Source organism: Sapajus apella, unplaced genomic scaffold, assembly GCF_009761245.1.
Source record: "Sapajus apella isolate SASKATOON/1434 unplaced genomic scaffold, GSC_monkey_1.0 scaffold56, whole genome shotgun sequence".
Taxonomy (NCBI): Eukaryota; Metazoa; Chordata; class Mammalia; order Primates; family Cebidae; genus Sapajus; species Sapajus apella.
In genome coordinates this window covers 15,237,556-15,252,895 of record NW_022436996.1, presented here as the reverse complement: position 1 = coordinate 15,252,895, position 15,340 = coordinate 15,237,556, and the positions used below count along the sequence as shown (strand labels likewise).

The 15,340-nt window shown below is 44.3% G+C and overlaps 2 gene segments (V, D, J or C); both read left to right on the top strand.

Moving 5' to 3' along the window:
• Window positions 1-5,708: 5,708 nt before the first annotated feature.
• Window positions 5,709-6,330, top strand: LOC116528042. The segment is given in 2 exon segments: window positions 5,709-5,851; window positions 5,942-6,330. Coding segments are annotated over 2 exon segments (438 nt in total).
• A 2,872-nt stretch (window positions 6,331-9,202) lies between these two features.
• LOC116527975 lies at window positions 9,203-10,446 on the top strand. The segment is given in 2 exon segments: window positions 9,203-9,770; window positions 9,942-10,446. Coding segments are annotated over 2 exon segments (537 nt in total).
• Window positions 10,447-15,340: the final 4,894 nt, after the last annotated feature.

The window sequence follows — 15,340 nt, the reverse complement described above, 5'->3', positions numbered from 1 at the left end:
GGACTGCATTCCCCCGCCACATTTTTAATTTCAGGGCTGTGTAGGACTGGAAGATCTCGTGGAGTAGCAAAGCTTGGGCCCTGCCAGTAGTTGCAGTGTGCAGGGGTGGCCTGCAGAGTCACTGGGAAAGGCCAGTTCCCTGAGGATATGCCAGAAACTTCCCTGCCCCTGTTCACGAAGTGACCTTGAGACAGGTGCATCCAGCTAGAGGGGCTCAGGCCCTGCTCAGCTGACAGGATTTTCTTTCCCAGGCCTTCTCTGCTGCTTCTCTATGTGATCTCCTTTAATGCTCACTGAAATCACAAGTATTTATTTTTGTGCCTGTTTTTTTTTAATCTGAAGGAAGGCAGCTGACTCTGGTCTCATATTTAATAACTGGGTATCGTATGCTCTCCAACACCTCCCCACCCTCCTCTGCTCTGTACATCTGTCCCCTCATCTGGCTTCCTCATTCTAGGTCCCATTAGCAGGAGGGGAAGGTCATGCCTCCTATGCGACCATTATAACCTCTTCCTTGACCAGTCCAAGAAACATATGACTTCGAGGCTAAGCATATCCATTCATCCTTCATTGTAGCAAAAGGAAAGATAAAATTTTCTACACTGTAGAATTTCTGTAACTGATGCAATCTACCTTGAGGAAAAGTAACATGAGTAATTGTTATCCATTACTTATTTTATTTTATATCTTTTATTCGACAAAGTTTTGAGGCCCTTTCTTTGTCTATTTTATGACATAAAATTAAAAATGAAAAACTGTTTAATAAAAAATATTTCTTACTTTTTAGAGTATTAAGGCTTGAATTTATTTTGTTTTATTTTAGTTTCACTTATTCAAAGTACTTTACTTAGTTTCTGAATAACACAAATTTCCTTTTCTTGCTCTTTCTCTCTTTAGCTACCTCCCTCGTTTTTGCCGGCTTTTTAATTTAATGTGGTAAGAACATTTAACATGAGATCTGTATTTCAAATAGATTTTGAAGTGTACAATACAGTATTGTAATGTACAAGTACAAGGTTGTACAGAAGCCCTCTAGATCTTACTCATCTTGCTGAATTGAATTTATTTACAGACTGAGCCTTGCTCTGTCTCCCAGGCTGGAGTGCAGTGGTGTGAACTCAGTTCACTGCAACCTCCACCTCCTGAGTTCAGGTGAGTCTCCTGCCTCAGCCTCCTGAGTAGCTGAGACTACAGGCGTGCACCACACCTGGCTAATTTTTGTATTTTTAGTAGAGACGCGTTTTCATTATATTAGCCAAGCTGGTCTCGAACTCCTGACCTCATGATCCACCCACCTCAGCCTCCCAAAGTGCTGAGATTACAGGCGTGAGCCACTGCGCCTGGCCACTTAATTGAAATTTTATACCTGCTGACAGCAACTGCCCATTTCCTCCACTCCCAGCCCTCGGATATCACCATTTTTGTTTTTGCTTCCATGAGTTCAGCTTTTAGGTGGCCTGCTATACAGAATCATGCAGTATTTGTCTTTCTGTGCCAGGCTTATTCACTTAGCACAATGTCATGCAGCTTTATCCATGTTACCATGAATGGCTGGATGTTCTTCTTTTTAACGCTTAATAATATTCCATTGTATGAATATACCACGTTTATGGTCTTTGACTGTTTCTATGAAACCCTCTGTCACATGAGTGGCAGAGTCATTTGCAGAACGGAAAGCATGGATTACATTAATGCACATTCACATTTCAGTTCTGCTCCATGGACAAGATTTCGAAAAAAATAATAATTCTGTCATTTGCCATTATTTTACTGTACATAAAATAGAAGTCCTTCATTTGGGAAGTTTCAATTATTTAGAAATTCAACTGCCGGAAGGAAACCCTAAGACACAAATGCTTTTCTCATTGTACACATGAGAGAATTGGCCCATCAGTTAAATAACTTGACCAAATTAAATAGCGATTAGGATGCAGTATTGGGACTCCAACTCTGCCCAGTCTAAGATCCGTGTTTACAGCTTTATGCTGTAAACTATTTCATAAAGCTTCCAACCTACAAAAAATTGGAATGTTTTCCCCTATATCCCTTTTAGACCTGCTGGCTCTAATAGCATCATAGTTGGAGATCAGTGTACCCTGCAGACAGTGGTGAAGGGAAAGAAGTCCGAAGAGGTGCCATGACACCCAGTCCTGGCTCCCATTCTAACACCAGCTCATCAAGACCTGAGGCCAGCTCTTGACAGGTTAAGTTTAGTTTCTTAACTTTTTTATCTATCAAATGAAACTACTAACGTCCATCAACAGAGTTCTATATAAAATTGAGTAGCTACTGGGCACGGTGGCTACGCCTATAATCCCAGCACTTTGGGAGGCTGAGGCGGGCAGATCACCTGAGGTCAAGAGATCGAGACTAGCCTGACCAACATGGAGAAACCTCGTCTCTACTAAATATACAAAATTAGTCAAGCGTGGTGTCGCGTACCTGTAATCCCAGCTACTCGGGAGGCTGAGGGAGGAGAATTGCTTGAACCCAGAAGGCAGAGGTTGTAGTGAGCCAAGATAGTGCCATTGCATTCCAGCCTGGGCAACAAGAGAAACTCCGTCTCAAAAAAAAAAAAAAGAAAAAAAATGTAATAGCATAAAGTATCTAGCATATAGTGGAAGCCTAGATACTTTGATTCCCTTTGCTCATCTCAGACAACCTCTTCCACTACGCCAACGTGCAAAGACAGATATGGACACATTCTGCCAAGAAATCTTAGCTTGAGGACTCAGAAGTCACAGAAATGGACATATATATGCCTGATAATTCATTTGATAAAATTAACTAGAGGATGTAGCTTACATATCCCCTCAGACATTTAAAAGTCAACATGATTGATATCTAAACCTTTTAAATAAACAGATCAGTGATTTTTGAGCAACATATATGTTCATACGCATGCAACCCCACCTCTATGAAGATGTAGAACATCTGTGTCACCCAGAAAGTCCCTCACGCCCCTCTGCAGTACCTCTCTTTGTCCCCAACAACCTATGATGTCACTTCTATCACTGGAGAGTAGTTTTGTTCACAAATATTTTTGATGAAAATTTAAAACCTCTTCTGATTAATCCTCTTTAATACATAGCTAAATCACCAAGGCAGGGGGGTGTTCCTGGAAGGTTTTAGAAGGGGTTGAAGCCACGTGAGCTACCTGATCCATGTTAGGGACAATTCTATCTGGAGATGGACGTTGTGCTGAAATAACCTTAAAAGGACTCTTCGACTGGTAGAAGCTGATTCTACAAAATGTATTTATTTTTATTCATTTATTTTCTCACCAACTCATGCAATCAAATAATTTTATGTTATGTATTGACAAAAATTAATCATCTTTATGGAAATTATTTTGAGTTCCCATCAGACACACATGCAGCTGGGCTTTGTGTTCACATAGTGAGCATGTGGGGTCTAGCAAACCATGGAAACAGTGACTTCATTGACAGATGATATCTTATTGGGAGAAAGGTTCTCTTGGACTTGACCACAAGTGTCCAACCCATAAAACCTGAGCCTTGAGCTAAAATCCATCTTCCTGTTCTGTTCCTGCCCTGGGCACCAGGCCACTGTCCCATGCATGTCTCTGTCTTCTGAACCAGAGTCCTGGGCACACATATGGAACCTATTTGTGGGCTCGTTGGCTCCCAGGGGACTTGGGGACTAGACGGGGAGAGTGGGTGGGGTCGAGGGAAAAAATACTACAAATATGGTGCAGGATATACTGCTGGGGTGATGGGTGAACCAAAATCCCACACTTCACCACTAAAAAACTTACTCATGTAACCAAACACCACCTGTACCCCAACAACACGAAAAAATAAAAACTAAACTAAAATAAGTACTGTGACTTGCAGTACCAGGCGGCCCTTTGCTGTGACTTTATGTGTCCTTTCTTCTTAAGTCCCATAGACGCTGAGTGACCCAGACCCTGGTCAAGCTCTTGTGCTGACAGGAAGCCAGCACAGGGGGAGGCAAGCAGAATATGGAACAAAATCATGCATTTACCACCAGTGGCAAGTCCTTTGTTCAAACACTGTTAAGAATTTGAAGATCATGAAAGCAGAGTGTAAAATCAAGTGCAGGGTCCTTCCAAATGTGGGGCTCTGTGCACCAAAGAGAGTTTTTGAGCTCCTTTTATTTTATTTTATTTTTTTTGAAAAACACTCCATGTTCATGGCTGTAGGCTATGACAGAAATATTTTTTTAGTTTAATTTGTATTTTTCCATACGTTATTGAGGTACAGGTGGTATTTGCTTACATGAGTAAGTTCTTTAGTGATGATTTATGAGACTTTGTTGCACCCATCACCTGAGCAGTACACACTGCACCATATTTGTAGTCTTTTTTCCCTCCCACTCTCCCCACCAAGTCCCCAAAGTCCATTGTATCATTCTTATGGCTTTGTGTCCTCATAGCTTAGCTCCCACATATCAGTGAGAACATATTATGTTTGGTTTTCTATACCTGAGTTGCTCCGCTTACAGTAATAGTCTCCCATCTCATCCAGGTCACTGCAAATGCTGTTAATTCATTCTTTTTTATGGCTGCATAGTATTTCATCATATATCACAGTTTCTTTACCCACTTGTTGATGGATGGGCATTTGGGTTGGTTTCTTTTTATTTATTACTAAATTAATGGTAGGAATCCTGCACAAAGGGATATCTCCTATGAAATATGTCATCTCAATAATCCCAGAGCATTCTTCCTTACCCTAAAGTCTGCCATGTCTCCCCAACTCCCTTACACATCAGGACTCCTTTGTGCCCATAGGTCATGGGCAGAGCTGGGCAGCCACCAATGTCTACACAGAGAAGGCAGTCACCAGCATGAGGTGGTTCTGCCTGCTGCGATCTCACCACTGACACAGAACACAAGAGCTGTGGGTGGAGCTGAAGGTGCTCAGCTGGGCTTGTCAGGAGTCCCATCTGTCAGTGAGTTGACAAGAAACAGAGCAAAACGACTCCTTCAATGTTGATGAGCCTGCCCCTGGGATTTGGAGACCTGATAACAGAGAAAACCAAGATAGGCACAGGACTTCAACAGGATTATGGTCAATTAAGCAAATTAGAAAAGGATTCTTGAAGGAGTATCTGGGACACAGGAGTCAAAAACACCAGGAAGACAAGATGATTTTTTTTCTAAGATTTTGTACTATAGCAATACTTAGATAACCAGTACCAGTGTATTAATGAGTAATTATTATTATTATTATTTTGAGATGGAGTCTTACTCTATCATCCAGGATGGAGTGCAGTGGCACAATCTCAACTCACTGCAAACTGCATCCCTGGTTCAAGTGATTCTCGTGCCTCAGCCTCCCGAGTAACTGGGACTACAGGTGTGTGCCAGCATGCCTGGTTGATTTCTGTATTTTCAGTATTGATGGGGTTTTGCCATGTTGGCCAGGCTGGTCTCCAACTCCTGGCTTCAGGTGATCTGATCTCTTCAGCCTCCCAAAGGGCTAGGATTGCAGGTGTGGGCCACCATGCACAGCCAAGTAATTATATCACCATGGGAATAAAAAATATACATTGAGTTACAAAATCATTACCAAAAGATTTTTTAAAAATGTAGACTTACATCAATTCAGACAAAGACATTCTTCCCATCCAACCTGTTCACTGGTGCATTTATCTTGAATTTGACTATCTGGGGAAGAGGCGTGGCCTCTCCTGACAGGAAGGCACTAGGGCCCAGGCAGGGAGCATGAGATCTCAGAATGACTCCCTTGAGAGCCTTGTTCCCTGTTCATCAACACGGAGACCCAGAAGACTCCTCCTTCCTGCAGCACTGCCATGAGCATCAGCCTCCTGTGCTGTGCGGCCTTTTGTCTCCTGTGGGCAGGTGGGTCCTGGCCAGACTCCTGCGTGGATTTCAAGGCCCAGCACCTTCCCATTGGGTCTGCAGCATGGGCTTTGTTCTCCTTCTCTGCAGGTCCAGTAACTGCTGGTGTCACTCAGACCCCAAAATTCCAGGTCTTGAAGACACGACAGAGCATGACGCTGCAGTGTACCCAGGATATGAACCATGATGGCATGTACTGGTATCGACAAGACCCAGGCATGGGGCTGAGGCTGATTCATTACTCAGTTGGTGAAGGTACCACTGACAAAGGAGAAGTCCACGATGGCTACAATGTCTCCAGACCAAACAGAGAGGAGTTCCTGCTCAGGCTGGAGTCAGCTGCTCCCTTCCAGACATCTGTGTACTTCTGTGCCAGCAGTTACTCCACAGTGCTGCAAGGCTGTCTCCTCTCTGCACATAAATGCAGGAAGGCTCTGCCCTCCTCCCCACCCCAGATTCAGCGATGTCCTTGGTCCTAGCACCAGAAACTTTGGAGCCCCAGTGGGCCCGGGCAGTGTGAGCCTTGGTCTGGGCCAGGTGCCTCTGCAGTCAGTCTGATCCAGGCCTGGACTGGTTGCAGGCCCTCAGATGTCTTCTTTGCTGCCCTTTTGTCTTTCCTCTGAGCAGTCCATTTGGGATGGGGCTGGGGGGTTCCCATCTCTGACTTTCCTAGTCATTCACCTGAGTCTGAGGACTCCTAGATGGAATAGGATTTGTATTTCAGATCCATCTAGACTCCTGTCTCTACCTGGGTACCACATGCTTTCCTCTCTCTATGATTTTCCTCATACAGAACCCAAATGTGGTCTTAGTTGCAGTCTGCATTTCCTATATTCACAGTTTCCCTCCAAGGCCTTACTGGGTTTCTCCTCCCCAGTCTCCTGCCCTTCTCTACTCCAGCCAGGTTGAGACACTCCAAAGTCCATTTCCTGTGCCCTGGGCTGGAACCTTCCTTTCTGTAATGGTCAACACCTACCTGTACTTCAGATCTCATCATGATCAGCCCTAATGATAATCACCATTATGTTTCCCTTGGCTCCCAGCTGAGGTCAGTTTCCCTCTCATAATCTCTCATGGTATCCTATGTCTGTTAGTCAGTAGAATGTAGCACAATTGGAATCTTCCAGACACTTTAAACCGCATGAAGGCCAAGGCTATGCCTGCTTTATATACCAACAGCAGTGCCTGGAACACGGGGAGACCCATTTCATAGAGAATGGATGAGTCAATGACTAAGTGATGAGTGGATGGATGGATGAATACCAGGAGCACCCTAGATCCATTTTACCCCGGCAGAGATCTGGCATGAAGGACGGGAAACCTTACCCCTTTGATTGCTGGGCTAGGGTAGGTCCTTGAAATTAATGGGGAGTCGATATCGGAGTGGCCACCCCTAGGTCAAGGCTTCCTCCTGTGTTCGCAGCACTAGGCCTCCTCCAGGTCCCTGTGGCCTCCTTCAGGCTCCTTTCCCCACAACAAATGTAGACAGATCAGAGATCCATTTCCAGAAACCCATGCATACAGTTTTGGCTTTTTTTTTTTTTTTTTAACCACTTCTGGTATTAAAAACTCCATTAGGTTTACATCAACAAAATGTAAAACTACTATGGAGAGGAGGATTTATGATGGGAATTAGGCCTTATATAAATGTAGGGGGATCTGAGGAAGAGAAGGTCTGGAGGGGAGATCTAGCCAGGCAGGTTTAATTTATGATTAATGTGAAATCCTATTCTACTCAAAGGAGAGCATATGATTCCAACATAAAAAATATATATATTGACTTGTCAAGGCATGGTGGTTCATGCCTATAATTCCAGCACTTTGGGAAGCTAAGGTGAGTGGATCACAAGGTCAAGAGATAGAGACCATCCTGGCCAACATGGTGAAACACCATCTCTACTAAAAATACAAAAATTAGCCGGGCATGGTGGCATGCACCTGCAGTCCCAGCTACTTGGGAGGCTGAGGTGGAGGATCATTTGAACCTGGGAGGTGGAGGTTGTAGTGAGCCGAGATCGCACCACTGCACTCCAGCCTAGTGACAGAACAAGATTCCATCTCAAAAAACAAACAACAACAACAAAAGTAATTGATTTTTCTTTGTAATAGTTGGACCTAAATAGTGAGCTATTTGGTTCCATAATTGTCTTAAGTTGGCTAATGGTGGAAAAAACCTTTGATGCTAGGAGTTCGATTTTCTTGGAAGAACAGGGAAAAAATGTCATGCATATTCAGTCTTACATGCTGTATTTTACGGAGGAACCATAATAAAAAGGAAACAGAAAATCAGAATTCTCTTCTGGAACCTACATTGGGGCTATCCTCTGAGCAGGTTGTGATGTGAGGAATCTAATCTATGGGGGATATTTTGCAGCTCAGAGTGTAGCAGACAGTTCCTGACTCCATGCATTTGGGGGTGAGACCAGAGACAGCTGAAAAAGCTACGGAGTCTTGACATTCTGTACTCTCAACCCTGCCCTCTCTGGACTTTCACAGATTAACATCAGAGCAATTTACTTCCACTATTTAAAATACTAAAACAAAAGCCAACGAGGAGCAGTGAGCAGAAGCAATTAAAGTGTATAATGTTTTATTGAAAAAATAATTTTTTTGAGACAAAGTTTTGCTCTTGTTGCCCAGGCTGGAGTACAATGGCGCGATCTCGGCTCACTGCAAACTCTGCCTCCCGGCTTCAAGCGATTCTCCTACTTCAGAGTCTGGAGTAGCTGGGATTACAGGCATGCACCACCACACCCAGCTAATTTTGTATTTTTAGTAGAGACGGGTTTTCTGCATGTTGGTCAGGTTGGTCTCGAACTCCTGACCTCAAGTGATCCACCTGCCTCAGCCTCGCAAAATGCTGGGATTACAGGCATGAGCCCCTGTGCCCGGCCTTATTGAAATTTTTCTTTTTTTTTCTTGTATATAATTGAAGTTTTAGAAAGAGAAAACAGGGGAAATGGCCTGAGGTGACCGTATATGTGATGTTAGCTGAGAATGTTCCTGAGATGTTTGAGGACCTAAATCCTCTTTCAAGAATTCAGATGAATTGCAAGACAAATAGGCAGGTCCCAGTGAAATTGCAGAACATAAATGACAAAGAGAAGATTTTTAACGGCAGTCAGAAGGGAACGGTAAATATCTTCCAGTGGAATAAAATGAAACAGTCAAGGTCAAGAAAGGATGACAAATAGGCATTAAATCAGAATTGTAGTCCTCATTTATTGAAGATTGAGATTGATAAAAATATCTATAGGACAGGAAAATAAAATACGGAAAACTAAAGAAAATGCTATGAATTTGCCATCAAGGTATCTTTTCTGAGTTACAGTTAACAAGGGTGGGAAATAGTCCCAGAAGAAAGGCATGAGGCGCAGCTCGCGAGGGAACCCCTGTGATGGGACAACCCCGTTGGGCACATGTGACTGTGGGGATGGAGGAGGTTGGGGCATGAATGGGGATGGCACTGGGGACCCTGATTTGCAGGAAAGACAATGAGCTCACCCCTTGGTGCCTTCTGTTGGGGGTGCTGTTGGCACATCCTAGAGAGCATGCCCAGCAGACAGAGGAACGGCTGTGGGATGAGGAGATGAACTCAGAGGTGCAGCGTGAGGCCTCTGGGTCCAGGCAGCATGGGAGCCCAAAGCGAAGACCTATGCAATAATATTGTTTAAAAGGAGCTTATAAATATTAAAAGTAGTCATCCACGTGTGTTGCAGTATAAATCCTGTGTTCCCAAGGATATGCAGATTGAGAAAGGAAGTGATGTCACAGTGGGAACTTCCATGTAAGGACAGGGACGTCCCTCCTTCTCTGCTCCTGCTCACAGTGACCCTGATCTGGTAAAGCCCCCATCCTGCCCTGACTGCCATGGGCACCAGGCTCCTCTGTTGGGCAGCCCTCTGCCTCCTGAGAGCAGGTGAGTCCTCAGACACCAAGCAGTTTCAGTCTCACTCTGTGTGTGTTTGTGTGTGTGAGTGTGTGTGTGTGTGTGTGTGTGTGTGTGTGTGTATGTAGGGGTGGGATGTATGTGTTCCTGTTATGGCTAAAATTGTTTTCCTCATTCTGTTCCCAACTTCTGTCTCCACAGATCACACAGGTGCTGGAGTCTCCCAGTCCCCCAGTAACAAGGTCACAGAGAAGGGAAAGGATGTAGTTCTCAGGTGTGACCCAATTTCAGGTCATAATGCCCTTTATTGGTACCGACAGAGCCTGGGGAAGGGCCTGGAGTTTCTAATTTACTTCCAAGGCAAGGATGCACCAGACAAATCAGGGCTGCCCAGTGATCGGTTCTTTGCAGAGAGAGATGGGGGATCCTTCTCCACTCTGCAGATCCGGCGCACAGAGCAGAAGGACTCGGCTGTGTATCTCTGTGCCAGCAGCTTAGCCACAGTGTGGCAGAGTCACCTCCTTCCTGCTCACAAACCTCATCCTTCTCTCCCCTTGCAGCTCCTAGAGACCTTTATCAGAGGCCTCCCTTTGTTCCTCCCTCCTCAAAGGAAACAAGTAGATTTGGACCTCGGCTGTCCTTTGGGTAGAAAGAAACCACAAATTCACCCCGAGACACAGCAACTGTAAATGTGGGTGGTGGAAGCTTCCAAACCAGCCAGCGTAATTCTGAGAGCTATGTGCTCTCAGCAACTTCAGACAACTCATCAGTCCTTTCTGCACTCAAACATCCCTTTGTCTGCCCTAAGACCCAGATCCACTTTGTCCACACGAAGATCCTATCATGAAAACGATGGGCTGTGCTATCGTGCTGATGCCCCATTTCTGGGAGTTGAGTATTAAGCACTGAAGAACTTTGAAAGTTGTGCTTCTGAATCCAATGATGTGCTGGAGCCAGATTTTCTGACTCACGAGAGAAAAATAAGCACACTCTTTCCATCTCCCCGTACGGTGAAGCCATGTTAACAGCTTGAAATCCACCATGGGGCCTTTGTTGCTACAACAGAAATTGGTGAAAGCTTCCACCACCCACATGTCCCCACCTCCACAGACATTCAGTTTACTAGCACATCACTGGAATGTCTTCTAAGACAATGATGTCCCTGTTATGCCATGTCTTGTGGGGCTGAAAGGACTCAAAATTCACCCCCTTTCTGCCCTTCCTTTTAGAAACTGCAGTCTAAGATAGCCTCAACTGATCCTATTTCTATTCAATCTTCAAATGCTCTTGACTTGTGGGTCTGTGTCTCCTATAAGCATGGCGGTCTGGAACATGACAACTATTTTGAATGTAGCTAAAGGAAACAGCAAACCAGTTCATTATTTTCAAATTATCCTCCCTTGCATGGAATATGTAGATGCTGCAGTCACTGGGAACAGAGATGGGGTAAGCAGCAGCTCTGGACTGGAAACCACTTTACTGCCAGACGATTCTTCAGTGGCAGAGACACACCCTGGGGCATGGACTAATTTGCTTTGGAAACTAAGCAGCTCCACACCAGTCAGCAATGACCTTGGATCCATTTTCAGATGAGAGGTCAAAAAGATCACACTTACTCTAAATGTCCTCCTCTCCAATATACAGTACAGGCCCCGTCCATCTCAGTCCCTGGAGGTCATCCAGAACTCCCAGAGAATCCCTGCTCTGGGGCAGAATCACCAAGGCTGGTCCTCGCCAGCTCCCCACAGGCTCCAGCAGGGCTTTCCTGCCAGGTGCAGGGCATGGGTGTGGCTCTGCTGCCTCTCAGGTAGAGGGAGGCCATACGATGATGTTTACATAAGAAGGACTGGGTTTCTGAGGCTCCTCTCAAATATTTGACATAATTTTATTTGCTTTTTGTTTCACTCTACAGTGTCACCATTTAGGAAAGCAATTATTTTTGGTTGCATTATTTATGGCCCTTTGAAAGAGTTTTGTGGTTAAACTAATTTAAGAAACCATCCCAATTGTGCATCTCTTCTGTTCAGAAATAATCTGAGGCAGTGAGAGAAACAGCAGTAATTTTGAAAGCAGTCACTTACACGTCCTGTGATGAAGGCATTGCTCAGGGTTTATTACTCACACCTAACTTTCAGTCTACTGGAAATTAAAGGACACAGAGTTGGGGGCATGTGATCAAGCCACAAGAGAGGACTTTGCCAGTTGCTGTGAGACTTCAGGGCAGGAATGACCTCTCCTTCAGTCCCTTCTCAACATTGAAGGAGTAAGAGTTGGTCCATGGGAAGCTGAGGAGGAGAAATTCTGGGAGCCTTTAACTGGGATGGAGCAAGGGCTGCAGAGCAAGTCATTGGAAAAAGAAATGGTTCATCTGGTCTGTCACAGAAGACAGTGGCTACAAAGGTCCTATAATCCCCAGTCCCCTGGCTAATTTGCTTCCTCATGATGCTATTTTGCACCAGCATGCCCTCATCTCACACCACTCCTCTGCCTCTTCCAGAATCATCTCCTCCCTCTCCGCTGCTCAGATCAGCAGACGTGCATTGTACAAGTTATTCTTTTTCTGTAGCAGGCCTTTTGCTGGTCTTATTTATATCCAGCCATATTTTCCCATAAGATACTGCTCGCTCCACGATTGCTTATTGCCTTGCAAGAGATCTTATTTTTTATATTCTAGTTTTACTTTTGATTAACACATATTTGACCCCATCTTGAAGGTAATCACATTATCTGCCCAGTCTTTTGCTAATCTTTATTTTTATGGTAGCATTGCCGTTTAGGGGGACATGTTTATTTTTGATAATGGAAAGGAAATAACATTACACTTCATTTTCTGTATTTTTTCCTTCTTTAGAGTAAATACGATTTCCTTCCATTCTTCCTATTCTATTCCTCTCTCTTTAGATAGTTTTAAGGGAGAAAATGTCAGTGTGACTATAACTGCATCTATGGGGTAAAAATTATTTAGAATGAGGGTAGGTTATTAAGCTTAGTAACTCAAAGAAACAGGGTTAAAGCTAGTGTTGGGATCCGGGTTGAGGGAAGTTGCTCATAAAACCTGCAGGATGGCACTTCTGGAATATTCCCCCAGCTCACTCTGCAGGAACTTCCCAGCATCCCCGGGCCACTGCAGAAGAAACAACGATGAAACTTTCACTCACTGGCCGCAAGATGGCACTATGATGCACTGGGATCTAAGGGACTGGGGAGATTGGGAAAGCAGCCTGGGAGGGAAATGGTTAAGAAAAATTAGGGCTTGGATCCAATATTACACAGATGTTTCAGCAGTTTTCAGTTATTGCTTGGCTACCTACAGATATGCAAGAGGTGGGAAGTTCCTCTAATCTTGATTGAGATCCCCAGCTGAAGCACTTTGGCTGGGCAGCCTTGGCTTCAGGGACAGGTGCAGACAGAGGAGCAACTGTCAGAGGAACATGGGAAAGAGAAGGGTGGGCTGTGCCCTAAGCCCAGTGCATCTCTGCTGCACCCCATCTTTCCTGCAGGTCTCACCAGGCATCAACGTCCATGAGAGAAGGTGGATCCTGCCTGAGCCTAGTGAGAAGTCCCTCAGGCTTTGTTTGTCTGGGAAAGTTATTATTTCCCCTTCATGTTTGAAGGATATTTTCATTGGGTATACTATTATTTTATTAACCTTTTTTTTTCAGCACTTTAAATATGTCATACTGCTATCTCTTGACCTGTAAGATTTGCACTGAAAAGTCTGCTGCTAGACCATATTGGAGTTCCCTTGCATGTTATCTGTTTATTTTCTCTCGCTGCTTTTAGAATCCTTTCTTTATCCCTGAAAACGGGAGTTGGATTATTCTCTTGATGTAGTCTTCTTTGACCTAAATGTTGGTGTTCTATAATCTTCTTGTACTTTAATATTGATAGCTTTCTCTACGTTTGGGAATTTCTTCTGTTATCATAGCTTTGAACAAACTTTCAGCCCTATCTCTTCCTCTACCTCCTCTTTAAGGTCAATAACTCTTAGAGTTGTCCTTATGAGGCTATTTTCTAAATCTTGTATGTATGCTTCATTATTTTTTATTCTTTTGTCTCTTCTGGTGGTATATTTTCGAATAGCCTGTCTTCAAGCTCGCTGATTCTTCTGCCTCATCAGTTGTGAGGTTGAAATCCCCATGCATTCATCAGAATGTCAATTGTATTTTCTGCTCCAGAATTTCTGATTGTTTTTAATTATTTAAATCTCTTCAGGATTCTGAATTTCTTGCCTGTGTTATCTTGAATTTTGTTGACACGTGGTGATTATTACAATTCAAGGCGAGATTGGGTGGGGACACAGAGCCAAACCATATCTGAGGGGGAGCTGCCACACACTTTTAAATGACAAGATCTTGCAAGAACTCACTCGCTCTCATGACGACAGCAGCAAGCCATGAAGGACCTGCCCCCATGAAATGCCACCCACCAGGCCCCACCTCCATCACTGGGGATTATAATTCAGCATGAAACATGGGTGGGGACTGTTAAGCACACTCTGAATGAAGAGACAGCCTAAACAGGCTTTGTGTAAGCAATAAGGCTATTTATTCACTCAGTGTGAGCGGGCCGAGTCCGAAAAGGGGGTCAGCAGAGGGTGGTGGGTTAGGAGCTGGTTTTATAGGTTTGGGGTAGGCTGTGGAAAGTTACAGTTCAGAGTGGTTTTTGCAGGCTAGGGGAGGCTGTCACAGGATCCAATGTCACAAGGTTGGCTTATTAGTTGAGGCAGGAACAATGGCAGAATGTCACAATATCGGTTAATCACACAGTGCAGGAACTAGCTATTCTTTTTTTGCAGTTTTTCTGTTACCTCAAACTTTCTGGCTCCAGGAGGCTATCTGGAGGTGCATGTGCAGGTCACAGGGGTCACCGTGGTTTGACTATGGTGCAGTCCATGGTGCGGTCAGTGCAAAGGACTTTACAGGGACAAATATTCAAACTCTATCATCCTGCCTTCTTTCCTCTCTCAGAACTCATGTCCGTCTCACATGGCAAAATGTAATTATGCCTTCCCAACCATCTCCCAAAGTCTTAACTCATTCCAGCACTAACTCAAGAGTCCAAAATCTAATGACTCATTTGAGACACCTTCTTCCTTGACTTCCGACTGTAGTCTTGACTCCTTGGGGCACAGTCAAGTACTTCCTAAAATACAGAGGAAGTCAGGTCACTCTGTATTTTAGGAAGTCTTGACACTCTAGTCAAGACTAGAGACACTTCCGACTCTAGTCTTGACTCCTTGGGGCACAGTCAAGTACTTCCTAAAATACAGAGGAAGTCAGGTCCTAGAGGGGCAAGTGCTCTCCAGTTTCTCCCAAGATAAAGTCTGCGTCCCTGGGATTCCTTTCTGATACTCAGTGCCCAGATTCAATGACCTTCTAATTAAACAGTCCTTTGAACATTTCCTAAAACTCATCGGACTTTTGTATCATCTGCATTTCTGTTCACTATTTCCATGGCCCGGAAACGTTTGTTATCTCCAGACACATCCAGACCCTGCTCATCTGTCAAGGATGGTTTCATACCTGCCTTACTCTTTGCGTCTTACCCTGACATTCCCAGGAACTGGTCTGTATCACTTATCTCTCTCTATCTTTCTT